Source organism: Muscardinus avellanarius (genome assembly GCF_963383645.1).
Source record: "Muscardinus avellanarius genome assembly, chromosome: 15".
NCBI classification, from domain to species: Eukaryota; Metazoa; Chordata; class Mammalia; order Rodentia; family Gliridae; genus Muscardinus; species Muscardinus avellanarius.
In genome coordinates, this window is record NC_137801.1 from 18408684 (window position 1) to 18435275 (window position 26592).

A 26592-nucleotide genomic window follows, 5' to 3' on the forward strand; every position below is an offset into this window, starting at 1 on the left:
ATCTACACCAGGGGCTTTGGGCAGAGAGAAGCTGCTGCCGGCCCTCTGAGAAAACCCATTATTCCGGTCTAGGTGGCTTCCCGTCGGCAGATCCCTGCATGCATGCTCCTCATTTGCAGCCGGATGGTTAGCTGCTTGCTAGGGTCACTGCGCAGACATGGCTTGTGCTGAAGACGTTAGATTAAAAAGACCACGTCAGCGTGCCCCAGCTGCGCCGCCTCTGAGCCCCACGAGGGCACTGTTCCTCTCTGTCCAGCATGAGCTGCTGCTCCTTCCTGTCCCCTGTCAGCAGACATCCCTACCTCTGCTCCATGGAACACCTCTGCTTCTCTTTGGGGGTTCCTTGAGGCCTCTGGTCTTCCTGGCTTGGTGGCCCCATTTCTTTTCTTTAGAGATCCCAAGGGTCAGTCCCCTGCGGCAAGAACAAGTCAGTGGGTCCCAGACCTTTGTGAGATCTCCGCATGTCCACAAGGTCACGTCCTGCAGCCGCAGCCCCGCAGCCACTCCCAGCCCCACTCTGCCCAGGCCACCCAAGGCCATCGTTTCCTTGATTTCTACGAAAGTCCACACCCAGCCTGGGTGAGGATCCCTCCGCCTGGGGTTCATCTCACTCTTCGGTTCTGGGATGGGAAGCTACGCAGGTGGCCTGGAGCCTGCAACTCCCATTTTACCTCAATGAGCCTTTTTTGATAGTGGGAGCGAGGGAAGGATGGAGAGGAAACAGACAGGGCATGTGAAAGAATGAGACTTCACGAGCCTCTGAATATTGTGTTCCACATACTCCCTGTTCCACTGGAGAAAGAAAATAGAGGTGCCCGCCGGCCTTTTTTAAATCAAGATTTTATTAAAAAAGAACATGGTTTCAATCATCAAGCAAACAATGCGCAAAGACGTCTTCTAGAATAATGAGAATAATAAAAGCTATCGGAGAAGCCGAGTGTGTGCCAGGCCCTGGGATGTGGCTTTGATACCCATCATTCTTAGCCACCCTGGGAACTCTAAGATTGACACTCTCCGGAAACAGGTTCAGAGAACCTTGCAACCTGCCCAAGGACACAGAGCACCTGGAGGGTGGCGGTTCTGTAGTCAGTGCTGGCTCTGTGCCCAGGGTCCTTCACAGCTGGGGCCACTCAGACCTGGGCAGAAAGCAATAAAAGCACCTAGGCATTTCTGGCTTCTAAAGTTAGGGGGAGCCTATACTTTGCCCCTGACCCCCATTTCTGAGCTTTCTCTCTGGATAAGAGCAGTAGCCCCAGCCCGGTTTAAACTACAAGCTGGTGAAATAGAAATAGACTGTGAAAATAGGAACACGCTTTTGTTTACCAAAGATAAAAAACTTTTTTTTTTCATGGTACTGGGGATTGGACCCGGCATGTCTTACTGTTTAACTATACCCCCAGTCCTTTTTATTTTGAAACAAGGTCTCACTAAGATACTGCATGATGGCTTTGACCCTGCGAGCCTCCTATTTCAACCCTCCAAGTACTGGAATTACAGGCACAAACCACTATGCCTGGTTTACAGGGGACCTTCTCTAGTGAGAACGTTTCCGAGTCTCCTCCCACCTTGCTTGGGTTGCCCATACAGTCCTCTGGTTTCCTGATGCCCTCCAGAGGGGCTTATGGCACCTGCTGCAGACCTTGGAGGGCTTTAGGGACAGAGAAACCTCCCCATACCTCCTGCCATCCTGCGCTTGCTAGCTTTTGGGTCATTACGAAGCTCTCCTGGTTAACCACTCACCAGCAAGGCCCAACTACAGCGCCTGGCTCCAGGCTGTGTTGGGGAAAAGAGCCAGCAAGTGCCTTCCGTGCGGGACTCGTTATGCTTTAGAGACAGACAGTATTATTTTCAGGGATACTGCGCTCATAGGGGAAGGCCGTTTCTTGGAAAATACTGCCTTCAAGGCCTGTGGCTCTTTGCTGGTTATATAAAAGGGCATTAGGCAAATGCTTGGGAATTCAGCAGCTTCCTGGCTCTGGAGCTAGAGTGGTGGGTGGACGAGCCCTGCACCTCCAGCGGCAGCCACGCTGAATAAGAATTGGCCGCAGCTACCTTTCTAGCAGCCCGCAGCCTGGATAATATCAGCAATACTAAAGGTTACAGCTTTTCCTGTGATATATTGCTTCTTCAGAGAGTATTAAAGATGTTTTGAATCTATTTTTTAGGAATCTTGAAACCGCCAATGGAACATTTTTGATGTTGTGGGTAATGCAGAAAGCAACACCGTGGGAAGGCTGGGCCTCGAGAGGTGCCCCCGGGGTGTCGGAGGCAGGGGAGACCCTGCCCACTGTAGTTTTAACAGTTAAAAAGCAAGCTAGTTGGAGCACATGCACAGATGTGCCTGGGGAGCAGGGTTATTTCTTTTACTTGCTGGGGGGGCAGGAAAGAGGCAGACACTGTGTCTCCCGGGAGTGGGCAGGATATATTGGGAAAGCAGAGCCAAAGGAAAAGTTCTGTAATCCTGGAAGGAATTCTCCAGCCCTGTTTAATATTCTTATTGTTTTAGCCTTAATGTTTCATGGAGGTTTTTTTTTTTTTTTTTTTCCCCTGCCTGGACTCTCCCTTCCCAGAGCAGAGATTCAAATAAAAAATTGCAACAAGATGCAATATAATTGTGGGATTTGCAGTACACGATGTGATAGTTAATTTTATGCATCAACTTGACTGGGCCACCACAGGGCGCTCTAGTATTTGGACAGACGTTATTCACAGGGTGTCTTTGGGAAAGTCTCAGGATGAGATTAACATTGGAATTGGTAATCAGAGTGAAGCAGGTTGCTGTCCCCAATGTGCCCTGAGGCCCATGATCAAAAGCCCTGAATAGAACAAAAGCTGACCAAGGGTTAGTAAGGGGGACCCCTCCTGCCTGGCTATTGAGCTGGGACCCTGGTCTTTTCCTGCCTTCAACACAAGCTAAAGCGTCAACTCTTCATGGGTTTCCAGGCTTCCAGCTTTGGAACTGGTGTTTAAACCCACAGCTCTCCTGAGTCTCATGCCCTTGAACTTGACAGGAGCTATACCATCAACTCTCTTGTGTCTGTAGCTTGCCAGGTATAGATCCTGAGACATTTCAGACTCCAATTGCTTAGGATAAATCATAGCATTAATTAAGGTAAGGACTGAAGAGTGTGTGTGTGTGCATGTCTGTGTGTGTGTGTGTGTACATATGTGTCTGTCTGTCTGTGTGTGTGTGTGTGTGTGTGTGTGTGTGTGTGTGTGTGTACATGTGTGTGTGGTGCTAGGGAATGAACTGAGGGGTATTCTACCACTGAAATGCCCTGAGCTCCACAGATCTGGCCTCACATGGACTAAAATTCTAAAATCTCCAAAACTGTGAGCAAATAAATCTTCCTTCCACTAAGTTGTGTGGTCAGGTTGTTTGGGTCATAGCAGTGAGAATACTGACTGAGGCACCCCAAAACCCTATTTTATTTTTTTATTTTTGAAGTAGAATCTCAGTTATTGCACACTGGCCTCAAACCTATGATTCTCCTGCCTCAGCCTCCCAAGTACTAGGAATATTGAAGTCTTTCCTGAACTCATACCCTGGCCAGATCATCTGTGTCATCTGTGAGAGGGTAGGATCTCTGAATCCCAAAGTACTCAGACCAAGGTCAGCATTTCCCAATGCCTCTGAAGCCTTTCCTCTCTACTATGAACCTCAGAGGCTATGAGCTGTGTGGCTGGAAATGAGAATACTTTGTAAGACAGTCTTCTTCACAGGCAAATGCTGGACCTTCCTTTCCAGGGACCAGGGGTTAAGACACTCCCATCTCTTCTCTGAGACACATGCCCAGCAGCCACAAGGAAGGGGCAGCCCATCCATCACAGGGGAGGTTTCAGCCACATACCCTGCCCCTGCCCCTTCTCCCGAGGCTTATTGACCACATTTCTGATCAGCTTCTGCTGGAATGTAAAGTAAAACACAAATGAAATATCTTTAAATAGTGAGTTTGTGACTATTCCCACAGCAAGCGAGCTGAACTTAATATGTCCTCCTGGGCGTGTCTGCAGGGCTGGGCTGAGAACTTGCTTCTGTAACATTAGAAGTCTGCTTCCTGCCTAGGCCAGGAGGAATATTTTGAGGGTGGTAGGTACCCATAGAGGAATCTCGGGCCTCAAAGTGCTTGGAAAATAGGTAGAAACTGATTGGGGAAATGGGACCCATCAAATAGGCTTTGGCAGCAGGCATGGTGGCACATTCCTATAATCCTTATATTTGGGGAACTAGGACAGAAGGATTGCAGGTTGGATGCCAGCCTTGGCAACTTAGGAAGACCCTGTTTCAAAATAAAAAGTAGCCGGGCATGGTGGTACGCGCTTGTAATCCCAGCGCTTGGGAGGCTGAGACCAGAGGATCGCACAGGTTCAAAGCCAGCCTCAGCTACTTAGTGAGGCTCTCCACAACTTAGTGAGACCCTGTTTAAAGAATAAAAATAGGGCAGGGGGTGTAGCTTGGAGGTTGAATGCCCCTGGGTTCCATCCCCAGACCCACAAAAATAAATAAATAAATAAATAAATAAATAGTATAAAAAAAAAAGGCTGGGGTATTTGTAGCTCAGAGGTAGAATGTCCCTAGATTCAATCCCCAGTACCCCCAAATTAAGATAGGCTTTGGCTATTCTGAGCACCTTCATAAAGAGCACAGAGGCTGACTTTAGATGACCGGGCCCTGGTAGAACCGAAGCAGGTAATGTGGTCTGTGTGTGATGACCAAGGAGATAGAGTCTGGACACATGAACCAGCCCTGGGATGTGGAAGCAGGTCAGCCTCCGCTCCCTGGTAAAAATCAATGCTTGGTGTCAGGACTCCCTGTTGACAGCTTGATTAGAAAGGACTCAAAGCATCTTTCACCCTGGAATCCCACCAGGGAGAGAGGCGAGGCCCTGCCAGGGCGTCGGTGGAGCCCGCCGCTGTGTTTGAGCGTCCGGGATGGCTGCCCACCCTCTCAGAGCTCGTGAGAAGCTTCCCAATCAGGGCTGACGCCACCTCGCTCTTTCACTCCACACCTACCATGTCCAGGCCTCATCCTGGACCTAAAGCACGGTCTCTACTGCAAGGAATTCGCAGTGTCGTGGCGGGACAGATGGGGAAGGAATGAGGGTCCAGCGGTTCATCCATGGTGCTCACGGGACCTCCACGATAAACAGCCAGATGAGCTGCACCGGCCCTGGCGAGGAGGCTGCCGTCCAGGGACGGCTTCTCTGAGGGGAGACGCCTGAGCTGAGTCCTCACGGCTCAGAGGGCACCAGGCTCTGAAGGGGGGTCCGCTGGAGCGCAGCGGACAAGGCCTGGCCACCCCATGCAGACAGGAAGCTGCCAGCGGCACGGGCGCACTGGTGGACGAGTACCAGGCTGGGACCAGGGAGACCAGTGGGCCACACGGGGGGCTCAGGCTTCACCCCTTAGACTAGGGGATCCTCCAGTGACATGGTCATGTTTACATTTTAGAAAAATAATGAATTATTTAGGACAGGTTAGAGTGGGGCCCACGGGTGGTAGGGAGGAACCAGGAGAAGGCAGATGTGAGGGGCCGGATGGTCGGGGCTGCGGGTGGCTGTGAGGTGCAGGGACAGGGTATTGTGGTCGGGGCTGCAGGTGGCTGTGAGGTGCAGGGACAGGGTATTGTGGTCGGGGCTGCAGGTGGCTGTGAGGTGTGGGGACAAGGTAGTTGCAGCTGAGTCCTGGGTTTCTGCCTTGGGGCCAGGTGGAGGCAGATCTGGAACAGTGTGCGGCAGAGGGAACAGCTCTGAGTGGAGAGGAAGAGATTGGGACCTCAGCTGAAGGCGGGCTGAGAGGACCCAAATGGAGCCGTCTAGTTGGCGTCTGGATATACGGGGCCTGGATATATGTAAAGATGATGCAGCTGACAATCAGGCAGATAAGTCCAGCAGCCCAGCCGGTGTGGAGAGAGTGGCAGAGAAGGACTTCTAGAACCCCGGGAGCACGGCTCTCCAAGAGCAGGACCACACCACCAATGGTGTGAGACAGGCCACCGTGCCCCGTGGTGATGAACACCATGGTTTCCTGTGGCCTGAGGCTGCTGCCAACCACACGGGCAGAGCCTGCCTTCCAGCATGAAACCCGTGTTCGGGGAGCCCTGGGGCAACATTGCTGTGCTCAGGCCAGCAGCTGGAGGAGCCCTCCAAGCCCTGGTCCCCCGCGGGGAAGCACCTGTGTTTGCTCGTGAAGGGGCTGCAGGCTGCAGCCTTCTCACCTGATATCAACAGTGGTGCTGAGGATCCTGATGTAAGACAGCCCCAGATCCCACCTCAGCCTCCCGGCAAGCCTGCTGCCGACTTACACTGCCACGCGTCAGCGAGAAGGGCCTTCAGGTTAATCCCGGCCTCTGGGGAAGCTTGGCAGGGGCCACAGCAGAGGCTTGAAGCGGCAACTGTGGGTGTCTGGAGCACCTGGGAGGAAGAGGAGAAGGAGGAGGAGGACGAGGACGAGGAGGAGGAGGACGAGGAGGAGGATGAGGAGGAGGAGAAGGAGGAGAAGGAGGAGGAGGACGAGGACGAGGAGGAGGAGGACGAGGAGGAGGAGGAGGAGGAGGACGAGGAGGAGGAGGAGGAGGAGGAGGAGGAGAAAGAGGAGGAGGAGGAGGACGAGGAGGAGGAGGAGGAGGAGGAGGAGGAGGAGGAGAAAAGGAGGAGGAGGAGGAGGAAAGAGGAGGAGGAGTATACACTCAGCCCAGGGATGACAGAACAACCTCCTCCAGGCGACAGGATGTACACACTGAAAATGTGAAAATGCCGAGCCCCCGGGAAAACAAGCAGGAGCGCCGGGATGTTTTAGGATGAGCAGAGTGAGCTGCCAGAACAGCACTCCGCAGCAAGGCGCTTCCTCCATTTCGGGAGCACTTCCAGCCAGGCTGGGCCAGGCGGGTGGTGGCCGCGGGAGGTCAAGGAGGTCCTGCACACCCCCTGTCCTTCATCCTGGAGCTCCCCTGGCCTGCTTGCCACAGAGCAAGCCCAGAACGATAGCCCTCTGTGGCGGCCGAAGCGCAGCCCCTGGGCTGGGGGTCCCGCAGAGGGTCCAGGTGGGAGAAGGGGAACCAGGTGCCAAGGCGCAGGAGATGCCGTGCATGGTAACGCGTGCCTGTGGACACTCAGGTCACACTGTGAGAGCAGATTGTGATCACTGATGTGCTGGGGCCTGCTGCTACTCGTGAAAACTTGTGCGCAGATGTGTCTAAGAACAGAGCACGTGGGGAGGAGTCTCGCCCAAGAGGCAGATGCGCAGCCGCTACCCACAGCGAGCCCTGCACTGTGATAGGAGCTGGCTGGGCACCTGCAAAACACATCCTCCTGGGATGGAAAGGATTCTAATTCTCTATGCAGAGGAGGAAACAAGGCACTAGGTAACGAAGGATCAGGGACTCAAGCCCCGCATTCTGGTGCCCTATGTTTTGACCCCCAAAGGGGGTCAAATGTCACATCTTCCTCCTTCATCCCATGGCCCTTCTTTGGGCAGCTTTCCTGGCCCCGCGAGGCCGTGACGGCATGCTCCTCTCCCATCGCAGCATTTGATTTCCCTGATCGCACCTGTTTTCTTGCCTGACTCTACCCGTGTGATCTGCTGGGCTCTTTTCTAAAAGGATGGACACGTGCCAAGTCCAGGAAGGTGGAGACAGCGAACTCCAGCTCAGGACCCGGACCTGGCTGGCGGCCCCCGCACCTCGAGCCCTCCACCAACAGTAGGACCTACACTCTGAGCATTGGTCCAGTGCCCGGCCCTCCTGCCTGGGATGGCCAGTCCATCCTCCTCGGCCCTCCATGCGCAGGTCTTTACTGCTGCTTCCCGAGGACCAGACAAGAAGGGGCCATCTGTGCGGGTATGGGCAACAATCACAGCCTCTCCGTGCAGCACCCACTGTGTTCTGATCATACTGACTCATGGTCCTGCGGCGTAGATATCAGAATTACCTCCATCTTCAGGGTGAGGTAAAGGCTTCCCTCATGTAAATAGCAGGACAAAGATTTGAGCCAACAGGCTGATTCTAGAGCCAGCTCCTAACCTCCACCCAAACAGGGAAACCTCGCCCTGCCCTCAGGGGCTCACAGTATCTGCTTGTCCAGCACCAAGGCTGGTCACAGGTGGGCCGTCACACAGCGGAGGCCATCCCACCCCGATCTTGGGCCTCCGGTGGGGCATCGGGCTCCCACAGGTGGCGTGGAACACATGGGAGTCTTTCCTTCCCTCCCTGGAGCGGTTCCAGGTTCCAGTGGTCGGCCTTGTGCTGTTCTGCAGCCCCTGCAGCCCCTCCAGGGCAGGCCCGTCCCCCGAGGTGGGGACAGACCCTGGGACCCCACGCCCAGGTTACACAGGAGTGGCCGGGATCCACTGTCTGGGGAGCAATATGTTTGTCTGCCCCTCGTAGAGGCAGCGAGCTCTATTTTCTCCCTCCTGTAATTGTTACCATCTGTCTCCCTGTATCGTGTTTGTTGATGTTTTCTTGTTTTAAAACTGAAATGAGTCAGATTGGAACCTGATTTAGGAAAAAGTGTCTGGGAGGGAACTCAAAGTGGCCACAGAGGGGGGCTCTGTGGCTTGGAGCCTTTGGAGAAGAAAAGATCCCATGGGGCGGGAAGGGGATCGGCCAGCCACCACCGCCCTGGGTGGCTGTGGTCTCCTAGCCTGAGTAGGGTAGGGCTGTGTGGGTGTGTATACAGTGTGTGTGTGTGTGTGTGTGTGTGTGTGTGTGTGTACTGCAAAGGAAGGTGTGTGTCATTCTGGGGCAGGCAGTAGGGCACAGATGGAGTTGCTAGAGTCATTCTTGGAAGGAAATACCTGCAGAAACAGAGCTCAGGCGGGCTGGGCCAAGGTCAGGACCAGGAGGGTCTGCCGTCTGCTGTTGCTCAATTGTGGCCTCTAGTAGACCTATAAGCTGGCTCCCCAGAAGCAATGTGAAGGAGGTGGATGAAGATGAGTGAGTAGGCTGGCACATTTGTAAATGAGTTTGAGGGCAGGCAGCCCTCCCCCCCCAGGAGGTCCCCAAGCTTCTGTCTCAGGGCCATTGTATTATGGGAGAGCCCTGTGTGCTGAGATCTAGCAATGATAACCTGCCCTGTCTCTCTTTGGGGCGCTTGTGGGCCAGAAGAATACTTAGCCCTGGGTTCTCCTGCTCACCTCCCACTTCTCCCCAGAGCTAAGCTCTGGAGTTCTCTGGGGCCGGGGAGACTTCTATGTCCTGGAAAGACCAGGTTCAGAGCAGGGTAGGACAGGAACTGGCTTCCCAAATCAACAGAACACAGACCTTCAGTACGTCTTACCAAGGATTTAAGTCAGCACCTTGGCGCAGTATCTACCTGTTGCTCTCCCTATTGCTTTTAATTGTGATTACCTAAGCAAATGAAAGGTGCCCTGAGCCATTGCCCCTAGTGAGCTGGGTCAGCAGGCCCTGCACAGTGCTGATTCTTGACCTGCAATTCTGCACAGCCACCACCAGAGGCTGCTGTGTCCCAGCTCTGGAAGGAACAGCCAGCTTCCTGTAGATGTGGTTTCAGAGTAGAGATCCAGCCTGCTTTCTATTCCTTTGTCCTTCTTTGATAAACCACAGCCTGTGGGAGCTTATCTGGTATAGCAACCCAGATAAAACTGATGTGGAAGAAAGACCACATCTTTGGAATGACAGCCTTCTTGAAGAGGGTTTCTTAATTATCCCTTCCTCCTCATTATAACAGCTGTCATTTGCCAAGTCACCTGCCTGGTCCCAGATGCTGTGCTAAGCCCTGTAAGAAGGGGACTATCATTCCTCACTAAAATCCATCCTTTAAAAGGAGGCCGGGTGTGATGGAGCACACTTGTAATCCTAGCATTTGGAAGGCTGAGACCAGAGGATCGCGGTTCACAGACAGCCTCAGCTACTTAGCAAGGCCCTTCGCAACTCAGCGAGACCCTGTTTCAAAAATAAAAAGACTAAAAATAGGACTGGTGGTGTAGCTCAGAAGTACAATGCCCCTGGGTTCCATCCCCAGTTCCGCAAGAGAGAAAGAGACAGAGAGAGAGGGAGGGAGGGAGGGAAAGAGAGAGGGAGAGAGAGAGAGAAACGTGTGCCCATTTTATAGATTAGAAGCAGGAGCTCAGAGATCTAAAATGTCTTGTTAGCTGCCACTCAGTTGCCGAGTGGGCCTCAAATCAAACCGTCAGGCCAGAGCTCTGAGCACTACAAGGAGGAGAGGCACGGCAGGAGGTGGATACATAGTGCCAGTGCTGTCACCCGGGTGATGAGATACAGGGGCATCTCATCACCCCGGTGATGATGGGTTTTCACTAGAAGTTCTTGGATCCTGCTCAAGCCCTCGGACCTTAGGGTCCAAGCTTCTCCTTCCTGGGAGGCCCTGCAACCCGTGATCAGCCTCCCAGCACGGGGCAGGGCGTGTAACTCACTCCACTTACTGTGATGTTTAGGGGCAAGCAAAGGAAACGTCTCATGTCTGCATATTTAAGCGCTTTTATTAAGTGGAACAAGCTATTTCTGAACACAAGAGTGGCCAACAGCCTTAGAGTAAATTAAAATGAACCATGACAATGGAAAATTGCACAGGGGCACGGCGGATTCTCTGGAGATAAATACAACAAGCCTTTCAACAGCATTCGGGAAAAACTGGAGATCATGGAGATTATGTTACGGGGGGGGCACCAAACCATCTGAAAATTAGAGCTCAGACCAGTGGGAGGGCTGCTCCACATGCTAGTTGGGTCTGTGGGTGTCTCTCTCCATTAAACACCCTCGGGAGGCTGACGGACAGGGTGGAGCCAGAGGAACAACAGCAGATTTCTAGGTTTCTGAACATCTATCACATGCATGCTATGTGGGTGCCAGGGACTGAATTCTGCCCCCCTGAATTCATGGGTTGAAGCCCTCACCACACTGTAATGGAATTTGGCGGTTGGGCCTTCGAGAGAGAAATCGATTTAACTCATGGCAGTGGGGCCCTTGCGATGACATCAGTGTCTCTATGAGAAGAGCAAGCGACCAGAGGTCTCTGTCTGTCTTTGCCACGTGAACACACAGCCAAAAGGTCACCAGCCACCTGCAAACCAGGTGGAGGGATCTCACGGGCACCTGGCCAGGCCAGCACCCTGATACCAGATGCCCCGGCCTCGAACTGTGAGACATAAGCTTGCGTTGCTCACGCCACCCAGAAGGTGCTGTTTTGTTACCGCAGCCTGAGTTAAGACTGCGGGAGTGAAAATGGACTCCAAATCTCGGCCTCAAAAAACTTCCAGGCCCCGAGGGGTTGCGAACTGGCCCATCTGAAGGTTCAGTCGACATCAGCTGTTAAGATTATAATTGGGATTCCTGCAGTGGCCTGTGCCACCCCACGGCCAGAAACTGTGCGTGGCGATAGCTCCAGTGCAGGATAGCTTCTCAGTACGTGTGGGGTGCATGGATGCTCGGGTGGGTAAACGGATGACATCCCTGAGGGCCATGGGCCCCTACACAGAGCAGACAGAGCTGCGGTTACCAGGCAGCGCTGTCCGTGGGAGCCAGAAGAAGATCCCAAATGCAGGCGGCCCAGCTCCTGCTCCGGAGGGGGCACCACTGGAGGACGTCTCGCTGACCCCGGCATCCACAGCAAGTACCCACAGAGAGCACGCATGTCACCTCCCAGCTGCCTCCCCATGGGCCAGCCGAGCGGCTGCCGTGTCCTCTTACAGAGGACCAGAGCCTCCCACGGCCCTGGCACAACTCCATGTAACCCCTGTGTAGGGCACACGGGTGCCCTCTTTCTCCCTGCTCCCCGTTGTCACTTCTGATGAAGGGAAATTTGCCTGTCTGTCTGTCTGTTTATCTTTCCCAAGGAAGCCTCCTTATCCTGCTGGTCCATTGCCTCTTAAGGCTTTTCCGCCGACGCCCTGTTCCCTGGGCCTCCTGTGAGTGTGGATGCAAGCTATCTGCCCAGCATGCTTCCCGAAGCCTGAAGAAACCGGTGGTGCTGGGTGATGCCATTTCCTAGAAAAGGAAAGAAGGAAAGAAAGAAAGAAAGAAAGAAAGAAAGAAAGAAAGAAAGAAAGAAAGAAAGAAAGAAGAGAGAGAGAGAGAAGAGAGAAAGATCCCATCAACCACCTCAATTCTGAAGCAGGATGGCTGAGCTGGACCTCGGCCAGAGGGAACGCCTCTCCCTCAGGACCCGCCTGGCCGCGTGTTGCTCTCATTACAGAGACCGAGCAGGCAGAAAGCTGAGCCGGTGCCCGGGAGCTGGGAAAAAATGTAAACAAGTCCCTTTTGCATGCTTCTGGAATATTCCACAGCAGGGCCGGTCGATCCCACGGAGTGCGAGCCTCCGTGGCGAAGTGGAATCCAGGCTGCGGACCTGAGACGGGCTCTGGCCCGGACTTGCTTCGGGGAGTCTTGAAGTCCCCGCACTAACACTCCTTGCTCCTTGGGCTCTGAGAAGCCGCCTCAACAAGGACTTGTATGGTGCACCGTCTGCCTCTTTGTCCTGCCTGCCCCTAGGTGAGACTCTGCCGCGGTCCCCTCTCTTGTGAGGCCGCTAATGAGGTCGCCGAGGACGTCCCCGTCAAGATCTCGCACTCTGCGTCGGAGTGAGCCGTGGACTTCGGGCTCAGAGCCAGTGCTGTGCGCGACACCGTCCCCTCGCGAGTCTTTGTAATAAAGAATAATAGTAATAATGATGTTCTGCTGAGGCCCACGAACTAGAAAGGGGGACATCAGGAGGTCTCATAGGAATTCAAGGAGGTTCTGGAAGAAGGGACTGCAGGAGCTGCAGGCAGGGAGCTGGGACTCAGCCTTGTGGCTAGGATGGGTCCTGTGAACCAGGAGGACTTAGATCCACTGGGGAAGCGCGGGGCAGACCTTGGGGGCAGAGCCCAGGTGTGCTATCGTAGAGAGTCTGCTGTCTGCCCAAGGGGGTGCATGGGAAGGCCCCTCGAGCCTTGGATGGGGATACTGGGCACTCAAATTCCAGGCCTCTGAGGACCAGGCCCTATCAGTCAGGGAACCTGCGGGCATCCCATATTCACACTCAGCCCAGCAACCTGGAACAGAGGCTTTTTCTCCTTCAGTTCACTGGAATTTCAAAGGTGAACCCAACAAAGGCCCCAGAAGTGGGTGTGTCTCACCTCAGGTAGCTGACCCTGGGAGGGTGAGGGGTGGGCCCAGAGTCGCTGCCCTCAGGGTCCGCCTTTGGAAAGTGTCCTATCAAAGGCCAGAGCAGGCGCCTACCAGCCCTCCCACTTTGGCAACAAGAATGAAGTCTGTTGGGGCTGGAGAGGGAGCCAGCTGTGTGTCGCAGAGGCAGAGTTGAACCAGAGAACGGGCAGGTGGCGGGGCTGCTGAGCAGGCCGGGCGGGTTACAAGGAGCACGGCTGTTGGGGGCTCGGAGAGGGCCGATTGAAGGGGGATGAAAGGCCCACCCCCACTCTGCAGCAGCTGCCTGGTGCCCCCCATCCCGCGTGTCCGTCTGGACCACTGGCTCCCGCATATCACAGGCGTCTGCTGGGGGCCAGGCCTGCCCTGCACCTTTCCAAGAATGAAAGGGAAGCGTATCAGAGGGGGGCTGAAGCACAGGAAAGGGCCTCTTTCTTTTCAAAGACTTTTCATTCGTGATGGTTTTTTTTTTCCTAGGTGATCTTATTTCAAAGCCACTTTGAAAAATTTTGTGGGTTTTGTAATGGATGAAAAGTTACTTGGAAATAGGACTAAGAAGTTTTTGGTTGAAAGTTGTTAGAGGAAAGTTGAAAGCTAGTAGTTGTAAGGTTCTGCCAGATTTATCATTTCTTTTGTCCACGGGGCCTGTGCACTGGGAGAAGGGTTGTAGGAAGGGGCCAGGGATCTGGACGGCACATGCAAAAGCCGTGGTTGCTTTACGTCTGCAAGGGAGGCCGTCTGCACTGAACTTTGAGCGTAAATGTCTCCAAGGAATAGGCTTTGAGGTTGGGGAAAGGAAAAATAAATATACTTCCGGAATACTCTAGAAAGCTGGGTCCTTTCAAAGACAATGGATACCGCACAGGTGTTTCGTATCAGGAAAATAATTGTGACAGAAGGATCGGGCCCCAACGGGCCTGAGAGGGAGAGACCCACGCGGCCTGGTGCGCGCCCATGTTTCAGGACTGGAGGTTGGCTAGCAGCGCAGGGATGGGCCGAATGACATTTAGGTGAAGAAACAGAAAAACACCAAAAAACAGAAATGAAGGAGAAGGGAGTTTCACGGAGGAAGCCAGTAGTACAGCTCAGAGGAAGAGGATGGGGAAATGCTACTGGGGTTGGCTGGCTCGTTTTAAGGGGGTGGATTTGCAGTGCATTTGCTGAAGTGTCATGAAGGGAAGAGGTAGCCACAGAAGCTGAGGACCAAGGGAGGTATGGTCCCGATCTCAGGGAGAGGGGACCCCAAAAGAAAGGGGCCGAGGTCCATGGCAAGATGAAGTGGTCAAGGATGATTCCCAGCCCCCATGTTGGAAAGCCAAAGGAAAGCAGCCGATAAGGAGGAGGAAGAGGCCGGATGTGGTGCGCATGCTTGTAACCCAGCACTCGGGAGGCCGAGTCAGAAGGATCGCGGTTTCCAGACAGCCTCAGCTACTTAGTGAAGCCCTTTGCAACTCAGTGAGACCCTGGTTCAAAATTTAGAATAAAAAATAGGATTGGGGGTGTAGCTTGGAAGTCGAATGCCCCTGGGTTCCCTCCCCAGCACCACAATAAAAAGGAGGAGGAGGAAGAAGAGGAGGAGGAGGAGGAGGAGGAGGAGGGGGAGGGGGAGGAGGAGGAAGAGAAGCAGAGTGAGGAAGATTCAGAGAGGATGTGAAGGATGGTTGCCTGTGTGGGGCAAGGTGTCCAGCTCTGCAGCCCCCCTACCCCCGGTGGGAGACTGCAGAACTGGCCCCATGGGAGAGCACCCAGACCACGCTGGCAGGGGCTGGGGCCACGGCAGAAGGAGCTTAGGGTCTGGGGTGGGAGTGGGAGACAGGACGTACATAAGACTGGTGGGCCCAGTGTGCTAGCAGGGTCTGAGCAGGGCCCAGCAGGGCTAGACACAGGGAAGGCTGTGGCCAGTGCTCCTGTGGGTGCCCCGGGGAGGTTCTAGGCATCACCTTAGAGGGGTGGTAGGGCACAGTCTTCACACGCTGAGCCCGTGTGTGAGGCAGGCTCCAGAGGGTCCCGGGAGCAGTCTGGTCACCCCAGAGCGTTTCCAAAGGTCTCGGTAGTGCCCTGGTTTGGATGTGGTTTGACCCCCAGGGTCACAGGCCGGCGGGCTGTCCCAGTGTGGTACAGTGTGGTGGTGCTGAGGAACCCTGAACAGGTGGGGCCTTGCAAAAGGTAATTAACTCATGGGGCTCCATCCTCAGGAGTGGAGCAACGTGGTATTGAGGGAGCAGCTCAGGCTTAGTGTGTGTGGATTATTCCCTGAGAGCAGGCTGGTATAAAAAGAGCAAGCCTGGCCCCTCATTGTGATCTCTTCTACAAGCCTGCCCCTCTCTCTCTCTCTCTCTCTCTCTCTCTCTCTCGTACTGGGGGTGGAACCCAGGTGCTTTCTACCTCCAGGCTATACTCCCAGAACTATTTTATACTTTATTTGAAAATAGGGTCTCACTAAGTTGCTGAGAGCCTCACTAAGTAGCTGAGGCTGGCTTTGAACCTGCATGATCCTCCTGTCTCAGCCTCCCAAGCGCTGGGATTACAAATGTGCGCCACCACGCCTGGCTCTTCTACAAGCCCTTCTGCCCATTATGATGTCATCTACCAAGAAGCCCCCATGAGAGCTGAGCAGGCACCATGCTCTTGGACTTCAGACCTGTGAGCTAAACAAACCTCTTTTCTTTATAATGCCCGGCCTCCAGTATTTTGTTATAGCAATACAAAATGGACTAAGACAGATAAGGTAGACATAGATTAGAGTCTCAAGTTTATCACACCCTAAGTATTATTGAACTTCTGTGGGCCTCACTACTCTCATCAATAAAATGAAGAAAAGGACAGAATTCCTCATGAAAGGAAATCAGCTTGTACGCATGCCTGGCATGTGGGAGGTGGTCAGTAAGTGTGATCTGTTAGAACAAGGCTGGCCAGGCAGGCCCACTTCATCTGTACTGGGCATCCACTATGGTGTGGGTAACCATGGTGACCTAGGCACAGAGTTTCACCTTTAAATATTTACAGATGTCCTCAGGGGCTGCGCAAAAAGCCTGGGATCGGAACCTGGAGGGGCCTTTGGGGTTCTAGCTCTGACCCCACCAAGCCTGTCCACAGGGTCCCTCTGTCTTTACCCAGCCCCTCCCTGCCTGCACCCTACCACGTCCTTCACCCCCACCCTGGCTCCCCGCAGGATCACTTACTCTCCAAAGACATCATCATATTCCGTAATATGATTGGAATCTGAATATATATTTAAAATGACAAGATTGAAATTAAAATTTAAATAAAGAATTACTTTTCTATAAGTTGCTCCGAAAGCAGTAATTTAGCAGCAAATTGATAGAGAAAGGTAAGCACTGGTCCTTTAAACCATCTTGTGGTTTCCAGCATGCGAGCCAGAAGTGTCTCAATTTAACACATCATTGGTCAGTATTATTAGAAATTTCATCGGGCTCTGGCGCAAATTATGGCGGGGCTCCAAGGGGAGGCTGAGGGCGCCGGCCTGGGGCCAGGGGCCCTGGGAGCGCGGCCTGGTTAATGAGGGCAGGAGGGGCTTGGGAGACTCTACCCCGGCACCAAGTGGGAATTTAACTGCAACTATCTTCTTGTTTGTAATTCAGTAGCAATCACGACATGGGAACCGAGAGACCCTGCACCATCCTCTGCTCTTCCCTGGGGCCACAGATGTGCAGCTTGGCTGGCTGTCAGCACGTCCTTCTGACCTTTTGAAACCCAGGCTCAGAGCAGGAGTTGTTGAGAGTGGTCACCCCAAGAGCTGGCTCCCTCATGAGCAAAAGGCTGAAATCTGTCCCAGAAATGACAACCCCTAGGCGCCCCCGGGCTCCTGTATGCCCCTAGGAACTTAGACCCAAAGGCCACCATTGCTCCCCAGGGTGAGGCACGGACTGCCTGCATCCGCATCGCAGCAGCTTGTTAGAGAGGTCCCTGTTCTAGACCTACTGAAGCAGAACCCCTAAGAATAGGGTCGAGGCTCCTCTATTCCTGATAGTCTTCCATTCCCCTGCTCTTCTCCTCCTTTTCCCCATGCCCCAGGGGAGGATCTGGGTGCCAGGAAGACCCTAAGTGCCTTGCAGAAGAGTAATGTTGGAAGGAAGGGAAGCATCACCTTTTGCGGGGAAGGGCCTGCCTGCCGGTGCTAGGTCCCGGAGCCAGCAGCTGCTGAGCTGTGGTGCCCCCCCCACAAACCCAGGGCTTGGCAATGGGAGGGGCCGGAGCCCCGTTCACTTCTGCATGGTGTGAGCACTTGTTCCTGATGTTCTCAGGAAAGCCCTGGGAGTGATGACCCTCCAGAAGTGGAAGACAGGGAAGTGACAGCTTGTGCCCTTCATGCTGGGCCGGGACGCCCGAGCTCCCCCATCCACAAGCTCCTGACTCCGTGGACTCGGAGCCGCACCCTCACCCGAGTGTGTTTGAGTGGCAGGTCACGTGCCTGTGTGCCGGCTGCAAGGGAAACCGCAGAGCAGATTTTCTGGTGGAGGGCATTCAAACTGTGCAGGGCGGTCAGCAAGCGTGGCAGAGGTCCGCAGCAGGGCCAGGGCCAGATCGGGGTCCCTCATCGCTAGGGACCTTTCCGAATCCAGAGCCAGAGATGCAGGACTGGGCCTGCCGGAGCTTGCCTTCTCCAAATTGAGTGGGTACTGCAGGGAATTCTGAGACCAAAAAATAAAAAGGCTACAGTGCAAGGTTGAGGGCAGCGAGCCCCGGTCCCCTGGGCGCTGCCTTCCCTGCTGTCGGGCTTCCACTTCACAGCTCCTGGTCCAAGGCCACCACACGCCCACCACCCAGCTGGGGAGGCCGGGGCAAGGCTGACTCTAGCTTTAGCATTTACCCAATTACAGTTTGTCCTGTGTTTATGCCTCCTCCCACTCCGTCCTCTGGGGAACACAGAGGGATGCAGATAAAACCGCGGCGTGTCTGCCAAGAGCAAGGCACGCATGAGGTTTTGATCTTTTGCTATTTTACAATATACACAGTAGACTGCGTATCCTCTGATTCTTTTTCTTTTTTCTTTCTTTTCTTTTTTTTTTTTTTCTTTGCTAGTGGCTTTAAATAATATCTTCTAATATGTCGGAGAGTGGTGTATAGGGACTCAGAGCTGGTCTGGACGGCCCTGTGGTGTGGGTGGCGCCATCTACAGCCAGGGGCATGTTCGCAGCCCTGGTCTGGTCTGCAGGGTCCCAGAGGCCGAGGCAGCAGCTGTGAGTCCCTTCCTCAAGGCTAGAACTGGCACAGTGGCGCCTCTGCCCTGCCCTGCCCAGTCATGGGCCTTTATTTGACTGATGGAAGCCCCATGCTGGATGAAGGTGAGGAGGCCCTTGGCCTGCGTGTCTGCAATTTTCATCCTGGCCTGGTCTTCCTTTGCATTTTATCGTGGTTTTATTGCTCCTTCTCTGATCTGCGGCACCAGGCCCTCCGCTAACGGGTGGGAGGAGACAGCATCGTGGGTCTGTTCCCTGCAGTCATCCTCACAGTCCCCGGCACAGGCTTCCGATCGCTCCGGTTGTGACTCGTTCCAGGGCAGCTCTCTGCCATCAGAGCCCAGTGCAGAAGCCGACTGAGGCGAGGGTGGGGCTGGCAGGGAGAGGGCCCACGGCTGTGAGCGTGGCATTAGGGGGAGTATCGTGCTCACTCACAGTGTGGGCTGCCCCTGCTCCTCCGTCTGCTCCCCAGGACCTTGAGGTCTGCAAGTCTGGGAGGTAGGTTTATGGCCAGTAGAAGGTCATGGGCAAAAAGCCGGGCATGGTAGCCCACACTTGTAATCCCAGCATGTGGGAGGCTGAGACAGGAAGATCGTGGCTCACAGCCAGCCTCAGCTATTTAATGAGGCCCTTTGCAACTCAGTGAGACCCTGTTTCAAAATAAAGAATAGAAAATAGAGCCGGGGGTGTAGCTCGGAGGTGGAATGCCCCTGGGTTCCATCCCCAGTACTAAAAAAAAAAAAAAGGTGGTCATGGGCATTGACATCATCACCCCCCACACATACACGTGACCCCAGGAGCAGACCCTGGAGCTACCCTCTGTCCAAACGCGTCTAGGCTAGAAATACACAAGTTGCTGGGGTCCTTGGGAGGTGACCGCAGCCCCAGGCTGTCTTCCTCGTTGAATCCTGCCCAGCTCCTGTGGCCCAGCACCAGCCCATTTCCTTTCTGGGAAGCTTCTTTGCCTTCACCCTCATCTTGATGCACCCTCTTCTAACCTCCTTGGAAAAACGGTGGAAGATGCTATGTTTGGGTTTCCCCAGGAGGCTCCTCCCAGCCACACAGAGGCAGGAGCTGGCCCTCGGTGCCTCATAGCTCTCCTGCACCCAGGCATGCAGGCGGGGCAGCCGGTTATGGCCATCCATCAGTGGGTTGGGTCAGCTGGGCCTCTGAGCCGCTTCTGGCATCTCCAAGGTGGCGATGTTGGGGGCCCCCACACACGAGGCCCCACCACTGCTAGTTAGATGGCACCCTTTCCAGGCTGTTGGGCTCTGTGTACCTGGCTCCCCCCGACCCCTCGCAACGCACAGCCCACGTGTCCTGGGAGGCTGCTGCAGGGGTGCGGTCCCCAGCCCCCCACAGCCAGCAGGCGCCTTCGGCCTGTGCTGCGCCTCACAGGCAGCTTCAGCCATTTAAAGGACCTGGGTCTTTAGTGTTCTTCAGTCGCTGAAAGAAGCAGGATGCTGTCAGCCACCGTAAAAATGTGACCTTTGAAAATTTACAAGAGCTTGGGTTTAAAAAGCTGCTGCGTTAATGATGCATCCCATTAGCATCTCATTAAAGGGAAGCCGAGAGAAGCCGGCTCAGGCCAGATGATGGGCAGATAGGGCCACTCTGCGGGGCCGGGCAGGGGGAGGCCCTGCTGGTCCACCTCTGTCTGCCAAGCACCAACACATCACGGAAACAGAGGCCACGGGCAGGGATGATGGGAGGGGCAGGTCTGGGTGGTTCCCTGGTATCCCAGCTAAGGTGGCAGTAGAGGACAAAATGAGACCCCTCGGTTCCACCCTCCTCCCCCTGGCCAGGGCTCAGTTGTCCTGGCTGGTTTGGGCGGCTTTGTGGTGCTGGCAGCCCTCAGGGGAGGAGGCGCTTGGCACTGGGTTAAGGTAGGGCCTAGATTGCTAGTGGGGAATCTGGGACCTGTGGAAATTCTGCACCGTGGGAGGAAAAGGTTATCGGGATCTAAGCTCAGAGAGGGAGCCAGAAACCCAAAATCTGAGGTCTGTCTGGGCTCACTCTGGGCCTGGGGCCCTTGGCAGGAGAAGGAGCCTGGTGAGACCACCACCCCACACATCCTCAGCTGGTCCCTGTACTGCTCAGCTGGGGGCCCCGGCTCCTTGTTCAAGGGCACACCCCTGTGTCCTGATTTTTCTGGAAGGAGCAGAGGAAGAAATGTTCATTTGTTTTAATAAAATTCCTGGACTGAAAGTTGCTTGTAGCTTCTGATGCTGCTAGCGCAGAGTAGACTATGAGTAGCCTTGTTTATCCTTCCTAAAGGAAAAATGAAAGACTGTTTTTCTTCTCATGCAGAACTGCTTTCTGATACATAAGACGCCTCTTACAGTAGTCACGAAAGACAGATGCAGACAAACAGGCCTGTCGCAGCTCACCCTGGCCTCTCCCTGGCTGCTCTGGGCCTGGTTCTGTCCGCCCAGGGCTTTGACTTATGCCCAGATGTAAAACATTCCCACTCTTAGTGTACCAGAGTTCTCAGCTCCGCTCGAGCAGCCGCTGGGGGCAGAGCCAGATCCATCACTAAGGTCCCTGCTGCCTTGGCCAGAGCACGACACAGAACCCAGCTCAATTGTTTGCCGAAGGAACAGACCAAAGTGCCCGTGAGCAAACTAGCAGGCGTGTTTGGGAACAGAGGCCCGGGTGATGTGTTGGAAGAGTGTGCAGCTTTTCAAGTTCAGAAATCCCCCTAATTTTAAGGGCAGACTTGGGCTCCAGAAGTTTTAGAGGGCGGAACCTGATGACCCAAACTCCAGGAGACCCCAAAAGCTTTCCTGGCAGCCATGGCCATTCGGCGGGCGAATTCCTAGAACCCTCACTTCCCCTGTGAAGTAGCTTTGACAACACAGCAAAGGAGAAATGGTGGCAGTGGTTGGTCTCTGCGAACCCCCAGCTGCCTCTTACCAGGGAGGCCTCAGCAGAGACGGGCTGCAGCGCCCCCTCCTGGCAGGAGATATTTCTGTATTATCAGTGAAGGGGGCTGGTAAGCAGGCTGGGGCTCAGCCTTCAAACCTGACCCAAAGCAGGGCCCCGAAAGGGACTTGACATAGGCCCCTTCCCCTGGGTCCAGGAGGAGCAATCTTTGTGCTTCTGAACCTACCAGGCCTGGAAAGACAGAGAGGGACACAGAGGCCATAGCTAGCTGGCTTCTCCCTTGCAGACGGGGTACTCCGTGAAAGCTCTCTTTATGGAGAAAGCTAGAAAGCCACGATGTTTTCCCTAAGACTTCTGGCGAATGCAGTTCAGTCCCCAGTCCCTCCCTAGCCCTGCTCCCAGCTCCCAGACAGACATGGGCCTCCAAAAAGGACTCTTGCTGATGGGACTCTTCTCTCCTCCGGAGACTCCTTCTCCTCTGTCTCCTGCTCTGTTCTTAGAGCGCCTGAAATGCAGCCCAGATAAACGGCTGCCTAATGCAGTCAGCGCAGCACCGCCGCAGGTCCTGCCGGCACGTGGCTCCCGCTCGTGCCACGCACGGCATCAGCAGAACCCAAAAAGAGTCCCAGCCTCCCGCCCGTGCCCCTGCTATGCCTGGACGGCGACCCAAAAGGAGTCGCTCTGGTCATGGGCCCGGCAGGGAGCTGGGTCTCCCACCAGCATTGCTGGCTGGTTCCATCAGAGGCCACTGGAAGAGCTGTGGCTGTGACCTGAAGGCTTCCCAAGGTCCCTTTGTCATCTGTGACTGTCCTTGATGGGCGGTCATATCTGCCCTCATCCCAGCGCATGCTCTACCCCGGCCCCCGGTGGGCTCTGGCTGCCCTCCTGGCAGCTGTGATCACTCTTCCTCAAGCTACACTCACTGAGACCCCCTCCCCACTCAAACCCAGGTCCCACACCGGCCTCTTCAGCGGGAGTTAGTATCGGGCAGGTGCATGGGGGCTCATTACAAATAAAATCCATGGTAGAAAAGCTGGTAAATAGAGAAAAGTATAGACAAAAGAATAGAAGTTGCCCATTGTCTTTTCACCCAAGAATTAGAGCCCTGCTTACATTTTGATCATGCCCCCCCACACACATACATATGCATTGTTCTTTATTTTGTTTTGTGTGTGGCACTGGGCATGGAACCCAGGGGCATTCTACCTCCAAACTACACCCCCAGCCCTATTTTTTATTATTTATTTTTGAAACAGGGTCTTACTAAGTTGCAGAGGGCCTCACTAAGTACTGAGGCTGGCCACCAACCACGGTCCTCCTGTCTCAGCCTCCCAAATGCTAGGATTACAAGCGTGCACCACCACGCCCGGGCACGTGTACTGTTTGACAGAGAGACATTTATATAGGAATTTGTACAGATGCTGTTCTGTGGCCTGCTTTTCTTATTAAACATTACAGTGTGAGCGTTTTGTCACCTTATTACAAATTCTGAGTAAATGTGATTCTTAGTGACTGTAATAGTCGATCATGAGGCTGTAACTGGCTGGGGTGGAGAGACTGCTATCCTAAGGTTTGCTTTCACGGAGAGGCTCATTTTCTTGCTAATCTACGGCTTTAAATCCGAGTGCGCTTGGCAACAGGCCTCCTTGCCTGTCCTAGAAGCCGAGGGTCGGGTCCACCTGGAGGCAGGGTCTGAGCTGCCCCGCACAGGCCTTACTTTCCCTGCCCTGGTCTTTGGACCTCAGCAGCTGGTGGGGAGGTCGGATTGGAAACATGCAGTGACCCTCACTGGCCACTGGAGGGCGCTCTACAGCGAGCATTTTGCCATCTCAGTAGGAATTCTTGGTAAAAGGCCAAGTGTAGAAGGGTTGGGCACTTGGTGGCAGTGGGACTAGGATAGTTACACTGCCCAGGATATGTTGGGAGCATTTGTGCTGTGAGGGTTTATTGATGGTCTGAGGGTGGGGTTCTACCTGTCATAAGCAGGGGCATTCTCAGCCACTGCTCAGGAGGAGTGGGTGCCTGCAGAGGCACTGCTTGGGGGTCCTGGAGCCCAGCAGAGGCCACAGCTGCCACTACTCTGCCTAGACACCCTGCAGTTCCTCCAGGCCTCTGCAGTGGACAGAGCTCAGGCCGCAGGGGTACTGACTCAGAGGGCAGGTCCCAGGACAGTAGCGCAGGCCAGATTGTGCTCATCCCTCATCTGCTCCCCACAGGCTCCCGGCATCTCCAAAGCAGACAATCAGTCCCAGGGACTCACAACCAGCATTCGGTGGGGGCAGACGCCCATCAATCAGTCCACGCCCTGGGACACCGATGAGCCACCCTCCAAACAGATGAGGGAGAATGACAACCCAGGTGCGTACTCCTGCGGGCAAGCAGAGATGTCTGCCTGCCTGGTGCCCGCCGCTCCCCAGGGAAGCCCAGACCCAGCGCCACCCCTCTACAGTTTCTGTGCCTCCACTCCTTCCCACTCAAGGAAGTATTTGGGAGAGAATGGTATGGGAGCTCCACTTCCAGTCAGCTCCCGGTGACCTTGAATAATCATCCCCAAACCTCGGTATTCCGATTCATCACAAACTCAAGTCACACCATCCAGGGAGGTCTGGCCTTGTCTGTGGTTTCCTGAGAACTGGGGTGCTCCAGCCCCGGGCCTGGAAGTCTTCACCTCCTACAGCATCCCATTATCCCATTACACCTTTGACCAAACCAACAACTTCTCTTTGACTGTGTACTGGGACCAGAACTCCCCCTTAGGAGACACAGGACACACCTGCACAGCAGCCCCGCAGACACCTGGTGACCCCTCCCTCCCATTCCCTCTCCACGTCCCCTGCAGGGACAGCACACCAGAGCCCATCGATTCTGGTCCCCTTACCTTCCGGGCAGATGCTCTGCTCCGCATCCCACTTGAAGCAGCAAGCCAGGTGTCGGCTCACGTAGCCCCGTGGTCTGCCCAGCACTTCTTTTCCTTCAGCACCCCCACTCTGGACACATCCGCCTTGGATTGCATCTGCTCAGCTTGTAGCCAAATCACATGTGTCTCCACATGTCGTCTCAACGGCAAAACCCGTCACGTAGGCTCCTCTGCCCATGGCCTCACGATCGGCGCGGGCATTTGGGTTTGGAGACCCGAGGGCGATCCTTGTCAGTCTCTCCCCATGCCGCTCCTAGGATCTCTGGGATTTCTGCCTCTGTGGCTGCCCTGTTCTCAGCCCTCGTGACAAGTGTGTCCTCTTCAGACCCAGACACGGTGGCTTCCATGCTGTCATCCAAGACATGGATACGCATGGCCATCAGGGCTTGCTGCACGAGAGCCGAGGTCTCCCTTCGGGTCTCTCGTCCTCTTTGGGCATCCATCCATCATGCATGAATCCCTCTGTAGCCTTTGTCTTCACCCCAGGGCTAGCCCAAGCCTCAGCAGCTGGGCTTTTAAATCCCCATGCCCTTTTCCAGGCTCCCTGGGGAGAAGTGAGCCTCAGTGATCTGGAACCTGGGCCTCCAGTGTGACCTTGAGACCCGCAGGCTGGCTCAGAGTTGACAGCCCCTTCTCCGCTGCCCCTTGGAGATGCCCCCCTGAGCTACCCGCTCAAGAAGCTTGCCAGCAGGACTGCTCCAGTGTCTGCTGGCTTCCAGTTCCCCCAGCCCCTCTCATTATCAAAATCATAAAATATTTCTTGCACACTTATGCCTTGTTGTGTGTACCAACTCTGCTTGCAGCGGCCCCAGGGTGCTGGTGCTACTAGTGCCTGCTGCAGACGAGGAGACCGATCGGGGGCCTTGCACCCGCCTCGCTCCACTAGGAAGGGGCAGAAACAGGACTCAGACCTGGCTCTGACTCTCCCCAGATGCCGCACTTCCACACAACAGCGCCTCCAGGGCCATCTGGGCTCCCAGCGCCCAGGGAGAGGGGGCCTACCTCTACCGTCCAGGGAGGGCCCCCACTCCCCTGCCTCAGTCTCTGGGCGACAGAGGTCCAGACAGGACTCAGTCAGAGGCGAAACACCTGGGCCTTTCCTGCCTCGCTGGCAAATCCCCGTTCACCTCAACATCGGCCCGCGCTGCCTGCCCCAAGCACAGCTTACCTAGCATTTAGCTTCATGTCTTGTTCAGCCAAGACTTCCTGAAGAGCCACAGTGGGCTTCCCTCGCTTCCCAGGCCCAGGTTGCTGAGGACAGGCCTCCCCAGCAAGGCTCAGCAGCCTCTCCACACACCTCCTGGGAGCACCTTGTCCGACCCTAGGCTCTGGTGCGCTCGCCCAAAGGCCCCACAAACGCTGTCTCCACCTGGAGCCTCTCTCCTGCCCCCCTCCCTCCCTCCCTCAGTGATTCTTTAGGAAGTGAGGAAATGCCAGGCCTCGTGGGACATTTACCATGTGCCAGGCACTCTGCTAGCTTTTTTTGTCCAAATACATTTTCCTCATCCAGTTCTTTCTGGTAGGAGGCCGGCATTGCCAGACCCATTTAGCAGGTGAGAAGGACGAGGCTCAGAACATAAACGACTTGCCGAGGCTCTTAGCTGGCAAGTGGCAGAGGCGAGGTTTGAACCCAGGCCCTTTTGAAGACCTCTGCTGGTTTTATCTCTGCTTTGATCCTTCTCACCTGTCCCAGGGAGATCTTGCTTCCTTCTCGAAGCCTCCAGAGCCATTTGCTCACTTAGCCGGGAAGCTGTGGTCACTGAGGCTTAGTTTCTAGACACAAGCGTCTTATCCACTGTTGTGAACCAACACTCAGCCCAGGGTCCGGGGCAGTCGGTGTTTGTTGAGTGAGTGTGCGTTACTGGCAGATGACATTCCTTCTCTCTCCCTTGCAGGCACGGGGCCATGGGTGACCACGGTGGCCGCCGGGAGCCAGCCCGCTCTGATCGCACACTCCTATGGAGTGGCCCAGCCTCCCACCTTCAGCCCAGCCGTGAACGTCCAGGCCCCGGTCATTGGAGTGACCCCCTCACTGCCCCCCCACGTGGGGCCCCAGCTCCCGCTGATGCCGGGCCACTACTCCCTCCCGCAGCCGCCCTCGCAGCCTCTGGGCAGCGTGGTGGTCAACATGCCTGCGCAGGCCCTGTACGCCAGCCCACAGCCCCTGGCGGTGTCCACACTGCCCGGCGTGGGCCAGGTGGCCCGCCCAGGACCCACAGCTGTGGGCAACGGCCACATGGCGGGGCCCCTGCTGCCACCACCAGCCCCGCCATCCGCCACACTACCCAGCAGTGCCCCTGCCACCAATGGGCCCCCCACGACTGACTCTGCCCCTGGGCTGCAGATGCTTCGGACCATTGGCGTGGGGAAGTATGAGTTCACCGACCCAGGGCACCCCAAAGGTAAGTCCTGCTGCCCACGCACCTCTCTGTGTGCCTGCGTCTGTGTCTCCCCTCCGGTCGCTCCAA

The 26592-nt window shown here is 55.0% G+C and overlaps 1 protein-coding gene across 1 annotated transcript in view; it reads left to right on the forward strand.

Moving 5' to 3' along the window:
• Positions 1-26592, forward strand: part of KLHL29 (kelch like family member 29) — a gene marked incomplete at both ends in the record, with an annotated part of 137798 nt that overhangs the window by 49365 nt on the left and 61841 nt on the right. The window contains 2 exons of the mRNA XM_080711918.1: positions 23424-23565; positions 26020-26526. Of these exons, the coding sequence (XP_080568044.1) occupies positions 23424-23565; positions 26020-26526 (649 nt within the window). The remainder of the gene's footprint in view (positions 1-23423; positions 23566-26019; positions 26527-26592) is intronic.